General features: G+C 49.2%; 1 protein-coding gene across 1 annotated transcript; it reads right to left on the minus strand.

Annotated features, from left to right (window-relative positions):
- Positions 1-3061: 3061 nt before the first annotated feature.
- On the minus strand, positions 3062-6239 carry NPPB (natriuretic peptide B). The gene is made up of 3 exons (XM_019756323.3): positions 4706-6239; positions 4239-4467; positions 3062-3274 (listed from the first exon to the last, which is right to left on the minus strand). Exons 1-3 carry the CDS (start codon positions 4829-4831, stop codon positions 3261-3263), a joined length of 369 nt encoding a protein of 122 aa, XP_019611882.3. The 5' UTR covers positions 4832-6239; the 3' UTR covers positions 3062-3260.
- Between the last annotated feature and the right edge of the window lie 7029 nt (positions 6240-13268).

Consider the following 13268-nt stretch of genomic DNA (forward strand, 5'->3'; position numbering starts at 1 on the left):
AAAAGAAAAAGAAATACTCCAGGACATCAGCTCTGTGGGGCTGGATCCCAACCCCATGAGAGAAGGAGGTCACTTGGTGGAATCGGACTGATCATGAAAGCTAAGGCCGTGCATGAAAAATCCTAGAGACAGAGTGTGGGGACAGAGCCCCAGAGAGCAGTTTCCAGGCTCTCGGCCTCATGTGGAAAGGTGCTGGCTCAGGTAGTAAATGGCCAGCACCTGTGATTGGATGGCCATCAGCTGTGGCTAGTTGGCCGTCAGCTGTAACCAGTTAGCCATTGGCCACTAATATAACTGCTGTGGCTAAGCTAGCAAACGTGGATTGCCGCTAGCGAGTGGGGTGGGTTTGTTGGCAGAGAAGCAGACGGCAGATTGCGCATTGTGTGGAGCCTGCTTCCCATATTTCCAAACCAGATGCCAGCGAGACCATAGTGGTACCCATGGCTCCGTGGGTGTTCCTTTCTGGCCTCGCCATATCCTGCGTTTTTGTGCAGGGAGCGGGATCACAGACCCCGAATGACACAGAGATAGAAAGCTGAGAACAAAGACAAACGGCCAAGTTCATAATATTTTTTAGACCTGGCTCTGCAGGAAGAGAAATGCTTTTTTCCCCCTTGCCTCCAATCACTCTCAGAAGAGTCCAAGCTGTCACAGGAGGGATGGAGAGGGGCTCAGCAGTTTTTGAGAATGTCACAGGTGCAGGACCAGCAATGAGATGAAGCATTCAGGCCCAACACTGTCCTGACTCATGTAACTTCAGCACGGCTCCCAGCAAAGCCGGTCTACCCTCTACTGAAACTCCTCCCAGCTCGGAAGCCTCAGGCTAGACCTCCTTGGGTCTGTTTTCACCAGCACATCTTTCTGGGAAGATTAAAATGACAAACATCCATGAAGATATATCATCTGGCAGCTTCTTTGCAGGACGAGGTTGGTAAGAGGGAAGTCAGAGATGTTAAGTCCATGGCTATAAGCTATGTACGTGGGGGGTTAAGAGGGGTGTTTCAAGGGGCCAGGGTCACAGGTGAGGGAGGCTGGTTTTAAGGGGCATCCGTAGACAGTGTATGTGCTGCCCTGCTGCCCACAAACACCAAACACAGGGACAACTCAATGAGACGTCACTCCATTGGGTACATCGGGCCACCCAACCCCCATCCTCCAGGAGTCCCGTTTGGCTCCTTAGCATTTGCTTTCGGGGTCTCTTTCCCGGGAAAAGCCCAATAACAGGCTGTATCTGTATCATATATACCATCTGAGCCCTATTTATGGAAGAGCAGGATGTCCTGGAAGAATTCTGAAGTGCTGGCTGGGTTTGGGGAGTGGATGTTCTGGGAGGGGTCTTCTTCGTCACCTTCGTCACGAGCAGAGAGGAAAGGTTGCCAACAGGCAGTGGCACCAAATGTTGAACTGAGTGATACCATTCGGAGGGGAAACTTCCATCCTACCGGGAAGCCTAATTCACTGACTTGGGAGAGGCCAAGTCAAGGGGTTAGGGGCCTGGGTGCTGGGGCCAGGATGGGTGGGCTTGAATCTTGTCTCTGCCAAGATCCTGATCCTGAGCAAGTTAACATGGCCTCTCTGTGCCTCAGTTTTCCCCATCTGTGAAATGGGAGCCAATAAGAATTCTTACTTTGTAGAGTTTTTGTGAGAGTTGTGTAAGTTAATGAAACTGTACCTGGAACTTAATGAAGCCTCTCTAGACGTTCACTATTCTAATTGCTCATTGCCCTCCCTGAGTCAGAAACATTAGGCGAAGCTGGCTCACCGTTTTGTTGGAAAATAAGTTGCTCCCAAAACCTCATTTTTAAATCCTTGTTGATCTCATTAGGTGTCCATAACCTCTGATGCACACTGGGGTCAAATGAGAAACGGCACAAAGACCCACAGCTTCAGGTTCCCCTCTCCCTCCCTCAAAGAAACATTGCTGGGAAGAGCAGAAAGGCTGTGAGAGTGCAGTTCAACGCCAGGGGCTCAGGGAGACGGCACAGGCTTCAGAGTCGCTCGGATCTGCACTCAAATCCCAGCGATGGCATTGAGTGGCCGCATGGTCTCAGGTAGGACACTTCATTTTTTTCTGAGTCTCGGTTCTCACATCCATAAAACGGGGGGATAAGAATAATCCCGTCTCCTTTAGCTGAGTTGGACCATAAAAGACATGGCGAAGGGAGCAGAGGCCTGGGACCCTAAAAAGCAGGGACAGGCTCAGTAGTTGCTCAGAAGGATGCAGGGTGAGGGGCCCACAGGGGACAGGGCAGGGATCCCTTCCCGGACTCCCTGCTGACAGCAGCACAGTAGGATTCTGGCGTTTGTCTCCTTTTCTGCCTTAGAATGAGGGCCTTCTCTCTCAGGGCAGGAAGGAAGTGATGCTGCAGGGTCCCAGGGAAGGGGCACCCTGAACTGCTGGGCCTCTTGTCAGACACTTCTAATCTTATGGGCTTGGGAAATGAAAATGCTATCAAACTCAGGTTTTGAAAGCTCCTTTCAGGATGACATCAGGAATTGAAGGCTTGAAGCTGAGGTTTGCGTCAGGATAAGGGGCTCACTCCCCGCCCCCCTTCAGGAATGCAAATGAGCTAGTGGTGTGCGCGTGTGTTTGTGTGTGTGTGTGTGTGTGTGTGTGTGTATACATTCACACGCGCATGCACACACACACTGCCCCCAGTCTCTGAGATTTTAGGTTAGACCTTCTGGAAACAACAAACACCAGGGAGAGTGGAATTCTAATGGAATTGCAGGCAGAGGAAAGAGGAGTCGGGCAAACACTGACACACACGCTCACGTTGCACAGATACATCAGGCACCATTCCTCTCTCAGGGAGAAACTGCCGGGCTTTGAAAAGCAGTTTCTGGGAAGTGTCTGAAATGCTTGAGGTATTTCTAGACATTTCAGAACATGAAAAACCCTTAAAAAAAAAAAAAAAAAGAAAGCCCCCTCCCCACTCCACCCTTGTTTGACCAGCCCTTGAGACCATGTCCCTACCCCGTCGTTAAGACACTTTTGGGACCTCCAAAAAAACACAGAGTTTGGGGTTTCTTTTTTGAAATGATGCATTATTTTGAATGCACAAAGACAAAACTGTTTCAAAAGAAAAAGCTTTAATGTTGATTTTATCTCACCATGGAAAATTTGTGCTCAAAAGTGAAAACTGAATTACATAAAACAATCAAATAAATATTTTTTAAAAAAGTAAGCAGGAGTTGCTTCAAAGGAGACCAGAGTTGATGACGAATCAAGTGCCAGTATCTGCCGCCAGGATTTCCTCTTAATCTTCCACCACTGTGGGGGCGGAGAAGGAGGGTGATGATGGTGTCAGGGTGGGAGAGTGAGGCAGGCTCTGAGCTTCCCCTCACTGTGTGCCATCCCTGCCACAGCTCCCCAACCTCGGCTGATCTAGATATTTGAAAATTTGCAATAATTCATCTCTCAGTGCCTCAGTTTCCTCATCTGTCAATAGGATTATGGCCACCCTGATGATCCTGCCCTCTGCCTTTGCAGCCATAGACAGTTAATAGGAAACCAGAAGGAAAATGTGGGGGCAGATGGGTGGCTCAGTTGGTTAGAGCGTGAGCTCTGGGCAACAGGGCTGCAGGTTCGATTCCCACATGGGCCAGTGAGCTGCACCCTCTGCAACTAGAATGAAGTCAATGAGCTTCCGCTCAGCTCCTGGGTGGCCGGATGGCTCAGTTGGTTGGCTCTCAACCACAAGGTTGACGGTTCAACTCCCATCCAAGAGATGGTGGGCTGCGCCCCCTGCAACTAACAGCGGCAACTCGACCTGGAGCTGAGCTGTGCCCTCCACAACTAAGATTGAAAGGACAACAAACAACTTGACTTGAAAAAGTCCTGGAAGTACACACTGTTCCCCAATAAAGTCCTGTTCCCCTTCCCCAATAAAATCTTTAAAAAAAAAAAAAAAAAAAAAGAAGGAAAATGTCTAGGGCTCTTTCTGCTTCCAGGAGGAGCTGCCAGACATGCTGGATGGCACCCTAAAGTAATTTGGACCTTTTGATAACAGGTACAGGAGGAGGATTGAATGGGTGGGTCTCATGGGCTTGGTAACATTGAATATTTCCAGAAAGGCACTCCTTGGCCCTGAGAACTGTCAGCAAGAGGGAGCAATGTCCAGGTGTCCCTTTCTCAGAGTGTGGTCCCCAGAGGCAACAAACCCAGAAGGGACTCTCATGGTGGAACACCCAGGAATGAGGGTGGGTGTGGCCAAGGTGGCAGGGAGGGAGCTCACCATTGCAGCCCAGGCGACTGATGGAGTTGATGCGATCCATCTTCTGCCCAAAGCAGCCGAAGCCAGGCCTTATCGTGGGGACTTGTCGTTTCTGCTTGGCCTGGAAGTCGCTGGGCCCAAGGCTGCCAATGGAATCTGCCCGTTTGGCCTCCCAGTCTTCTACAGAACGACTGTCCTGCTGGTGGGGCTTTGGGGCCATCTGCTCTTCCTGCTGCTCTGAAACCTTGTCCTGCAGATGGCCCAGTAGTTTTTGCGGTGGGTGGGGATGCCTGAGGTTTGGGAGCCCGAACCTGAGCCCAACCACCTTTGATGGCTCCCTAGTGAACCGACCGCCTGGCTCCCAGTCTCACCACTTTCTGATTCCCGAGGAAGGGTGAAGACCGCTTGTGACAGTAGGAGGAGACCCGTTCACTGCTGCTGCCTGGCCCTCCAGGCCCGAGGGGTTTATGCAGTCTAGCAGTGCTCACCTGTACTTTGGACAGTTCCATGGCAGGGCCTGGACCACCCATAGGGTGGGAACGACCTCCTGGCGGTGAGAGGTGCAAGAGCAGGAGAAGCAGGAGCGCCCGGGGTAGCGCCATCTGGGGGTCCATGTGGTTGGAGAGGCGGAGGTTGCTGCTGCTGCGTCTGGGTTCACGTCTCACCTCCTCGCGGCCCACGGGTGCTCTTCTGGATCCTTGGGTGCCCACAGCCTTTTATCCTGGGCCCGGGATCCTGGCTGGCCCTGCCCTCCAGAGTTATCTAGATTTATCGCCCGCATTCGCTCGGGCTGAGGTCAGGGCGGGGGAATGCACCCTTCAGTGCCTTCGACCTGTACTCCTCGGGATAGAGCCTGGGAAGAGCAGGCCTTGTGTAGAAATGGGCCGGGCAGGAGGCGGGAGCACGCGGGAAACGCCAACGGGTCCCTCGTCTCCTGCTTCCTCCTTTCCTGCAAAAATCCCAAGGGCCTTAGAGCAGCGCTTTCTTTTTCCTCCCCACCCCCAACCATTCCTGGAGAGGGACAGGAAAACTCCAGCTTATGGAGGCCCGATGCAAGTGCGGGGCGGGTGGGGTGACGCAGAGTGAGAACAGCCTCAGCCAGCTCCCACCACCGCAGAGCGTCTTCTCTCTCTTCGCAAATTCTCTCACCAGCCTGTAAACTCCGCACTCCTGGCTCTCTGCACCCTGCCGGGTCTCCCTGTGCCCTGACCGCTGTCCGTGGTTCTGATCTCCCTGAGCAAACTCAACGCAAAAGGTCTTGCTCCCTTCAACACAGTCTAGCCAGAAAGACAAGTGTGGGTCAGGGGCAAGACCCCACCCCACCCTCCCACAACCCCTGCACTAGGATGCTAATTCTCCAATGTCACCTGATTAAAAGCCTGGGTATGACAAGGACTTTCTGGAATGCTGACCCGGCTTTCATCCCTTAAAGGGTAGAGCTGATTTGGCTGGAATTTTGAGAGGCAAGGCCCAGAGATGAAGTCATCCAGGAATGCCTTCTATCAAATCTCCTCCAGGTGCCAACACCTCCTCTCCATCACCAAGCCAACATATGACGGGAAAAGCAAGGATGACTGGAAGATGCTTATCTATTTGGTGGGGCCCTAGAGGTGTGAGGAGTGCCCTCCCCCAGGCCTTCTTCATCTGCTCATCCATGATCTAATTCCTATTAGCAGATGGTCTGGACCTCCCATCTGTGATTACAAATGAGGCTCCAAAAAAAATAATGGCTCTGGGAAGAGACACAGATTAAATCCCCTGAAAGTATGCATGACCGATGTCACCACCCCTTCCAGATAACTTGTGTTAACAAGCAGTAGGATGAGGGAGCAGTGTTGTTCAGGAAGAGAGATTGACCATGACAGAAGTGGAGGAAGGGACAATAAGGGGCAGAAGCCAGGACCGCTAAGCAAATTTTGCCTTAAAAAAAAAAAAAAAATCAGGGGCCAGCCCGGTGTCTCAGGCAGTTAGAACTCCATGCTCCTAACTCCGAGGGCTGCCGGTTCAATTCCCACATGGGCCAGTGGGCTCTCAACCACAAGGCTGCCAGTTCAACTCCTCGAGTCCAGCAAGGGATGGTGGACTGTGCCCCCTGCAACTAGAAAATGGCAACTGGACCTGGAGCTGAGCTGCGCCCTCCACAACTAAGATTGAAAGGACAACAACTTGACTTGGAAAAAAGGTCTGGAAGTACACAGTGTTCCCCAATAAAGTCCTGTTCCCTTTCCCCAATAAAATCTTTTTTAAAAAAATCAGCATCTGCCAGGTATGGAGTGAGAAAAATACTGTTATTTTTCCTCATGTTTCAGATGAGGAAACTGAGCTCAGAGAAATTAATTTACTTTCTTAGGGTCACACAATTAACAAGTGGTGAAGCCTAGATTTCAACCCAGGCAGTCTGGTTTCAGACCTGAAGCTCTTAATCACTACCAGGGAGATTGCAAGATGCTTCTACTAAAAGGAAAATTAGATTAATGAGTTGTCATCTCTCAAGTTACAGGGAGCTGCGCTGTGAGGGTATGTAAGTCTGGCGGCTGTGCATGCTTATGGTAAAGTTGAGAATTTTGCAGATGAAGATAGGGGAAGGGCATGTAAAGATGCCAATCCTGGGAAGATTCTGGGGTCTGGGGCAGTGTGTGTGTGTGTGTGTGTGTGTGTGTGTGTGTGTGTGTGTGTACATACACATACATACCACAGGAAGACTATCCAAAGACTTAGTGGCAGTGAGAGAGAACAAAATCCAGTCAAGTGCAGAGCTGAGTCAAAGGGTTGGGGGCTGCCAAGGGTGTGGAGTCCCTCATGCTGGGTGGCATGAGGTCAAGGGTTTGGGGCAAGACAAGAGTCATTCAACCAGCCCCTATCAAGAACTGACTGCATCTAAGCTGAGCCTCGCTTTGCTCTTCTGCAAAATGGACATATGCTCCCTCCTTGTAGGCGTTCAACGGGAGAAAATGATGTCTGCAAAAGCCCAAGGCAGTGTGGAAAAAGAATTCAGAATGAGTGTGAGATTTTGTCCTTGTACTGTGATCTCACTGGGGAAACAGTCACCCAAAAGGAAACAACTAAGTGCTAAGTACTCTGACAGTTGCTACCTGCCCCAGTGGACAAGATATGGGAGACTTTAGAGAAGAAACAAGACTGAATGCATAGGGCAGGATGACATAGTATCAATCAGCATTCACACCAGATCATGCCCCACAAACATTTATTGAGTGTCTACTGTATGCCATGCACTTTCCACTTCTATTAAATGGAGTTAATTATACCATGTGTGTCACGGTATTGACACCTAAGGATTAATGAGATGATATATGTGGCAGGCTGCATAACAGCACCCCAAAGATGTCTGTGTCTTAATCCCCAGAATCTGTGAATATGTTACTTAACATGGCAAAGGGGGCTTTGCACATGTGATTACATGAAGGGTCTGGATTTGGGGAGACTATCCTGGATTATCCAGGACGACCTAATGTAATCACAGGAGTCCTTATAAGAGGGAACCAGGAGGGTCAGGGTAAGAGAGAGAAAATGGAAGGATGGAAACAGGTCAGAGAGGAGAGAAGATACTACACTGCTGGCCTTTTTGAGGATGGTTTTGAGGATGGAGGAAAGGGCCACACTCTAGGAATGTAGTTGGCCTCTAGAAGCTGGAAAAAGGCAAAGAAATGGAGTCTTCCCTAGAGCCTCCAGAATGAACACAGACCTGCCTGCTGACACCTTGATTTTAGCCCAATGAGATATATTTCAGACTTCTGATCTCCAGGACTATAAGAAAATAAATGTGTGTGATCATTTTTTTTTTATTATTTTTTTTTTATTGGGTAACAGTGTGTTTTTTCCAGGGCCCATCAGCTCCAAGTTTTTGTCCTTCAATCTAGTTGTGGAGGGCGCAGCTCAGCTCCAAGTTCAGTCGCCATTTTCAATCTAGTTGCAGGGGGTGCAGCTCACCACCCCATGAGGGAATCGAACCGGCAACCTTGTTGTTAACAGCATGCACCCTAACCAACTGAGCTATCCGGCAGCCCCTAAATGTGCGTTACCTTTAAGCCACTAGGTTTGTGGTCATTTGTTTTAGCAGCAATACAAAACTCATGCAGTATATGTAAATGCAGGATACAGTACCTGGCACTAGTAAGTCCACAGTAAAGGTGGCTATAGTGGCATGGTGGTTCTCACCAACGTCAAACCCTGGGTGCTGGGTGCTAGGTGCTGGCTACTGAGAAAGAGAGGAGACGCTTAATTTATGCAACAAGACTTCATTGAAGGCCTGGGGTCCCAGTGGTCTGGAGTCCAGACTCTGAATCCAATGCCACCTCCACCTTCTGCTACTTCTGTGACCTCGGCAGTTGATTTGTCTTGCCTGATGTTTCTTCATGTCCACCGAACAGGGCTACTGTGAGGATGAAATGGGCCTGTGCAAGTAAAACTAAGCTTTCTGTTGGGAGGTAGGAATACACACTGGGAGAGGCAAATCGCGCCTTTGAGGAACATACAGTGTAGGAAGAAAATCAGACGCAATCACATGCCCCTTCCCCCCCATGACAGGACCACTGATACAGCGCCTTTGCTGTGTAGGTCCCGGCCCCCCACCCCCACCCTCGGCGGCGGCCACCCCCCCCCCCCACTCCTGGGCCGCCTGCCTTCAAGGGCACCGAAGCCCAGCAGTGGCCACCCAGGATGGAGCAGTGCAGCCCTTGGCACAGAGGATGGAACCTGACAACGCCGACCCCCAGGCCGCGTGGCTAATCACTGAACGCAACCGCTGCAGCCACGCTGGCCCGGGTGTGTCCCCACACTCCTCGTAGTCATTGCTCCGCAGGCTCCCCAACCCACGTCTGTCCCCCACCCCAGTCCCTCCTTCCCTATCGAAGCAGGGCCCATTTGGGACCCCCTCCCCATAGTACAGGCCTCCCAACGTTCCCCACCTCACCTTTTCCTCGATCTATCATTTAACAATAGGTCATCCCCCCTGCGGCTTCAGTTCAGAATGTCCCCTGTCCCAGTTCCCTGTTTTAGAAAATTACCCTGAAACTTCTGATTAATATCCTGAGGCTTATTGATCACAATCTCTGTGGTCTAGCATTCTTTCCAGGCTACTCCCGTCATTGTTCCTGGAGTTGCTGACGCCACCTGAGAGCCAGGTTGCCAGAGGGAAGGCTCCATGCTGACCCTGTCTTGTAGCCTCTGGAGGAATGCCTAGATTTTCCCTTAAATACCCTAAGCCGGTCTGAAAAAATTACGGGCAGTTTTTAATGGTGTTCAACGGTGCTCACCTGCTGCCTTCTCACATCACCGGTGCTCAGACGATAAACGGTAATCCTATAACCCAACTTCTGTGTCTGTCTATTGGCTGAGCAGCAGGCAGCACGAGCCCCGGACTCGGTTGCCCTCCAGTTTTAGTGTCAGGGAAAAGAGCACAGGCTCTGCCGAACTTCCCATCCCAGCCAGGCCTCCATCACTGAGCTTCCAGCTCTGTGCAAGTGCACCCCCTGCGCCCCCAGTCTCCCCTGCCAATGCCTAGGTGGGGCTAAGGAAAGGGTGAGGTTTCCAGCACCAACCCTCCCTGGGTGCTAAGAGCGCCCAGGTCCCAGCTGTGCTGTCTGGGGCAAGTCACTGAACCGCCGGCCTGTGCCCCTCTTTTTCTATCTGTAAAATGAAAAAATATGGTCTTTGTGAGGATTAAAGGAATTAACTTGCATACAGCGCTTGGGACATGACCTGGCAAGAACCGAGCTCTCAGAAATCTTGGAGGCTCTTTTGGCGTTTCCTCTTAGCTCTCCACCTGTGATTCAGCAGTAGATTCTTGACTGATGGGACTTGGAGCCTCCGTCTTCTCCTTTTGGGAAAGTGTACGGACCCTTTCCCAGGAGAGCTTTCACGTGAGGACCTGACTTCTTCACCACCAGACATGCATTAAACGAACTCGTGCAGCGTAGCTTTGGCCCTTGTCCCTGGGTAGCGCCTTTTGCACGTGGCCATCCTCTGAAAGTTTTATAGTCAAGCGGCTTAATTTCTACTTGGTACTCGGCACCCTTTCTGTTGTCATATCAGTTCAGGCTGCAGGTTGCTTTTCCCACAGACTGTCAGCTCTTGGAAGGTAAAGGGTCGTTCTGCAGTCTCCTTCTTGCCTGGGACATGGTCCCAGGCCCACTGGGCAGAGGAAACGTCATGGATTAAGAGCTGAATAAAGAGCAGGATGCAGTCTAAGCTCATCCCTCCCTTAAAATTGATCCCAGATCAGGTCAACCCCACGAACAGGATTTTAGGAAGGATGAAAGAGCCCTTATGATGTAGGTGATGTTGGATCTGCCGGCAGTTTCTGGGTGTGGGCCGGGATCGTGTCTTGTGAAGCCGAAGAATGGAAACATGGACCAAGGAGAGGCAAAAAGTTTTTAAAACAGGATAGTTTATTAGAGGCAGGAGAAGAGGTTGCAGCTCTCGAGCGGGAGGGGGTCCCCAATGGGGGTGCCCATGACTGAGGCAAAAGCTCCTATTTTCATACCTTCCTTTGTTTGGGGAAGGGGAGCTGTTTGGAGAAGGGAACTGGTTTGAAGAAGGGAACTGGCACCTTCTAATGAAACTCGTCTACCAGGTTTGTTCTGCTTGCCCATCCTAAAGGAATTAGCAAAATAACCTACTCTTTATCAGATCTGCTCCGTTTGTCAGGCCAAAAGGAATTTTATGATTAATCTCAGGGCCTTGATACATTATGTCCTGGAGTAAAGGAGTGATTTCAAAACCTGAAGTTTTAGGATAGCTGTCTTTTGTTTATTCCACCAGGGACCTCACTGTCTACCTAGGGACATGCTAACTCCTGTATCACTTAGAGGCACAGAGTTTCACCCTGTGCTTGTTTTGCTTTGTTTTAGCAGCAGAATCTTGTACATAAACAAAATCTAACACAGAAGCTCCATAGGAAAGAGAGAGAGAAGTTCCAAGCTACTCTGGTTAGACTAGCCTGACCTTCCCCACCCCCCCTCAGTTCTCTTCTGTCTCCCCCACCCCATCTCAGCTTTCATCCTGGAAAACATGACTTCTGGTCCCTCTCCCTATTTTACAGATGAGAAAACAGAGGCCAGGAGAGATAAAGGTCCCTGCCCAGGGTCATACAGGAAGGCAGTGTTTCAGTTGATTGTGAGATAAGCGAAAGGTCAGTGTCTGCCTTGCAGGGTGGCTGTAGGAACTGAGCACCAGTGCGTACAAAGGACTCATCACACAAGGTAACACCCACACTTCCAGGTACCAAAAGCTTTCTAGGGGTCAGCCGCCTTTTATTTTGAACTACTTTCCAATTTAGTTGCAAGAATAAGTCACATACCTCTTACTTGGATAAAACCATTTAAAAATATTTTGCCACGTTTGTTTTCTCCTGGATTAGTCAAAATATGACACCTAAAGCAAAGACAACTGAATTAAAAATAGGTAAGTTAGACTTCATGAAAATTGAATGCTTGTGCCTCAGAGGACACAGTTGAAGCCGGGCCTGGTTGGGACCCCCATAGTAGAAGCCTGGCAAAAACCGACCTCACCTTCTCCTTGATCTATAGCTTAACAATAGGTCATGCCCCCTGCGGCTTGAGCACGAAAGGTCTCCTGTCCCATTCAGTTCCCTGTTTTAGAAAATTATCCTGAAATTTAAGATTAATGCCCTTAGGCTTATTGATCACAATCTCTATGGTCTAGCATTCTTTCCAGGCTACTTCCCTCATTGTTCCTGGGGTTGCTGACGCCATCTGAGAGCCAGGTTGCCAGAGGGAAGCCTCCATGCTGACCCTGTCTTGTAGCCTCTGGAGGCATGCCTAGATTTTCCCTTAAATACTCTAAACCGGTCTGAAAATGTTACAGGCGATTTTTGAAGGTGTTCGCCTTCTCAGCAGTGCTCTCACAATGAACACTTATCCTATTTTAGTATATGTACTGTGGAAGCGAGCGTGCAGCCAGCAGGAGTCCTCTGGTTTCACTATCAGAAAATGAAAAGTGGGGCAGCCGCTTAGCTCAGTTGGTTAGAGCGCGGTGCTCTTAACAACAAGGTTGCTGGTTTGATCCCCACACGAGCCACTGTGAGCTGCACCCTCCATAACTAGATTGAAACAACTACTTGACTTGGAGCTGATGGGTCCAGGAAAAACACACTTAAAATAATTTAAAAAGTTAAAAAAAAAAAAAGAAAATGAAAAGACAATCCATATTTGAAAATATTCGCAAATCATATATCTGATAACAGTACAGAATATATAAAGAACAAACAGTAAAAACAATTCAATTTTTTAAATGGGCAAAGGATTTGAATAGACATTTCTTTAAAGGAGATACACAAATTGTGGAGAGCAAGATGTAAGCTGACAAGGTCCTTGCAGCCTGCGAGGTCATTCCAAGGGCCGCCTCGCCTCAGCATCCTCCCCCAGAAAGAACAAGATAGCACAATCACAGCCGCAGACATACAAACTTGCAAATACACGTAACAGAAAATTCTACTAATACTTGCTTGAATAGACAATTGTTCTAGACAGTATATAAACCGTGTGAAAAATAAAAACTGCACCACTGCTCTGCCATCCGTGCACAGTGGACCTCCTGATCCCAACTTTCCTGTCTCTGTGTTGTTCTTAATCCCCCCCCTTCCCCCTCAGGCCTAGCCCTCCTGTCTGTGCTGGACGCTGCACAAATGGCCGATAAACACATGAAAAGATGTTCAACATTGTTAGTTATTAGGTAAAGGCAAATCAAAACTACAGTGAGATACCCATTTACACACTAAGATGACTATAATAAAAAACAGTGTTGATGGGATGTGGAGAAATTGGCACCTTCGTTCATTGCTGGTGGGGATACAAAATGGCACAGCTACTTTGGAAAACAGAAAATTTAACATAGAGTTACCATATGACCCAGTAAATCTACTCAAAAAATTTAACATAGAGTTACCATATGACCCAGTAAATCTACTCCTTAGTATATACCCAAGAAAGATGAAAATGGATCATAAAAACTATGTTCATAGCAACATTATCATAGCTAAAAAGTGGAAACAATTCACATGTCCATCAACTG

The sequence above is a fragment of the Rhinolophus sinicus genome, chromosome 14, assembly GCF_057876585.1.
Source record: "Rhinolophus sinicus isolate RSI-liver-muscle chromosome 14, RSI-T2T, whole genome shotgun sequence".
Classification (NCBI taxonomy): Eukaryota; Metazoa; Chordata; class Mammalia; order Chiroptera; family Rhinolophidae; genus Rhinolophus; species Rhinolophus sinicus.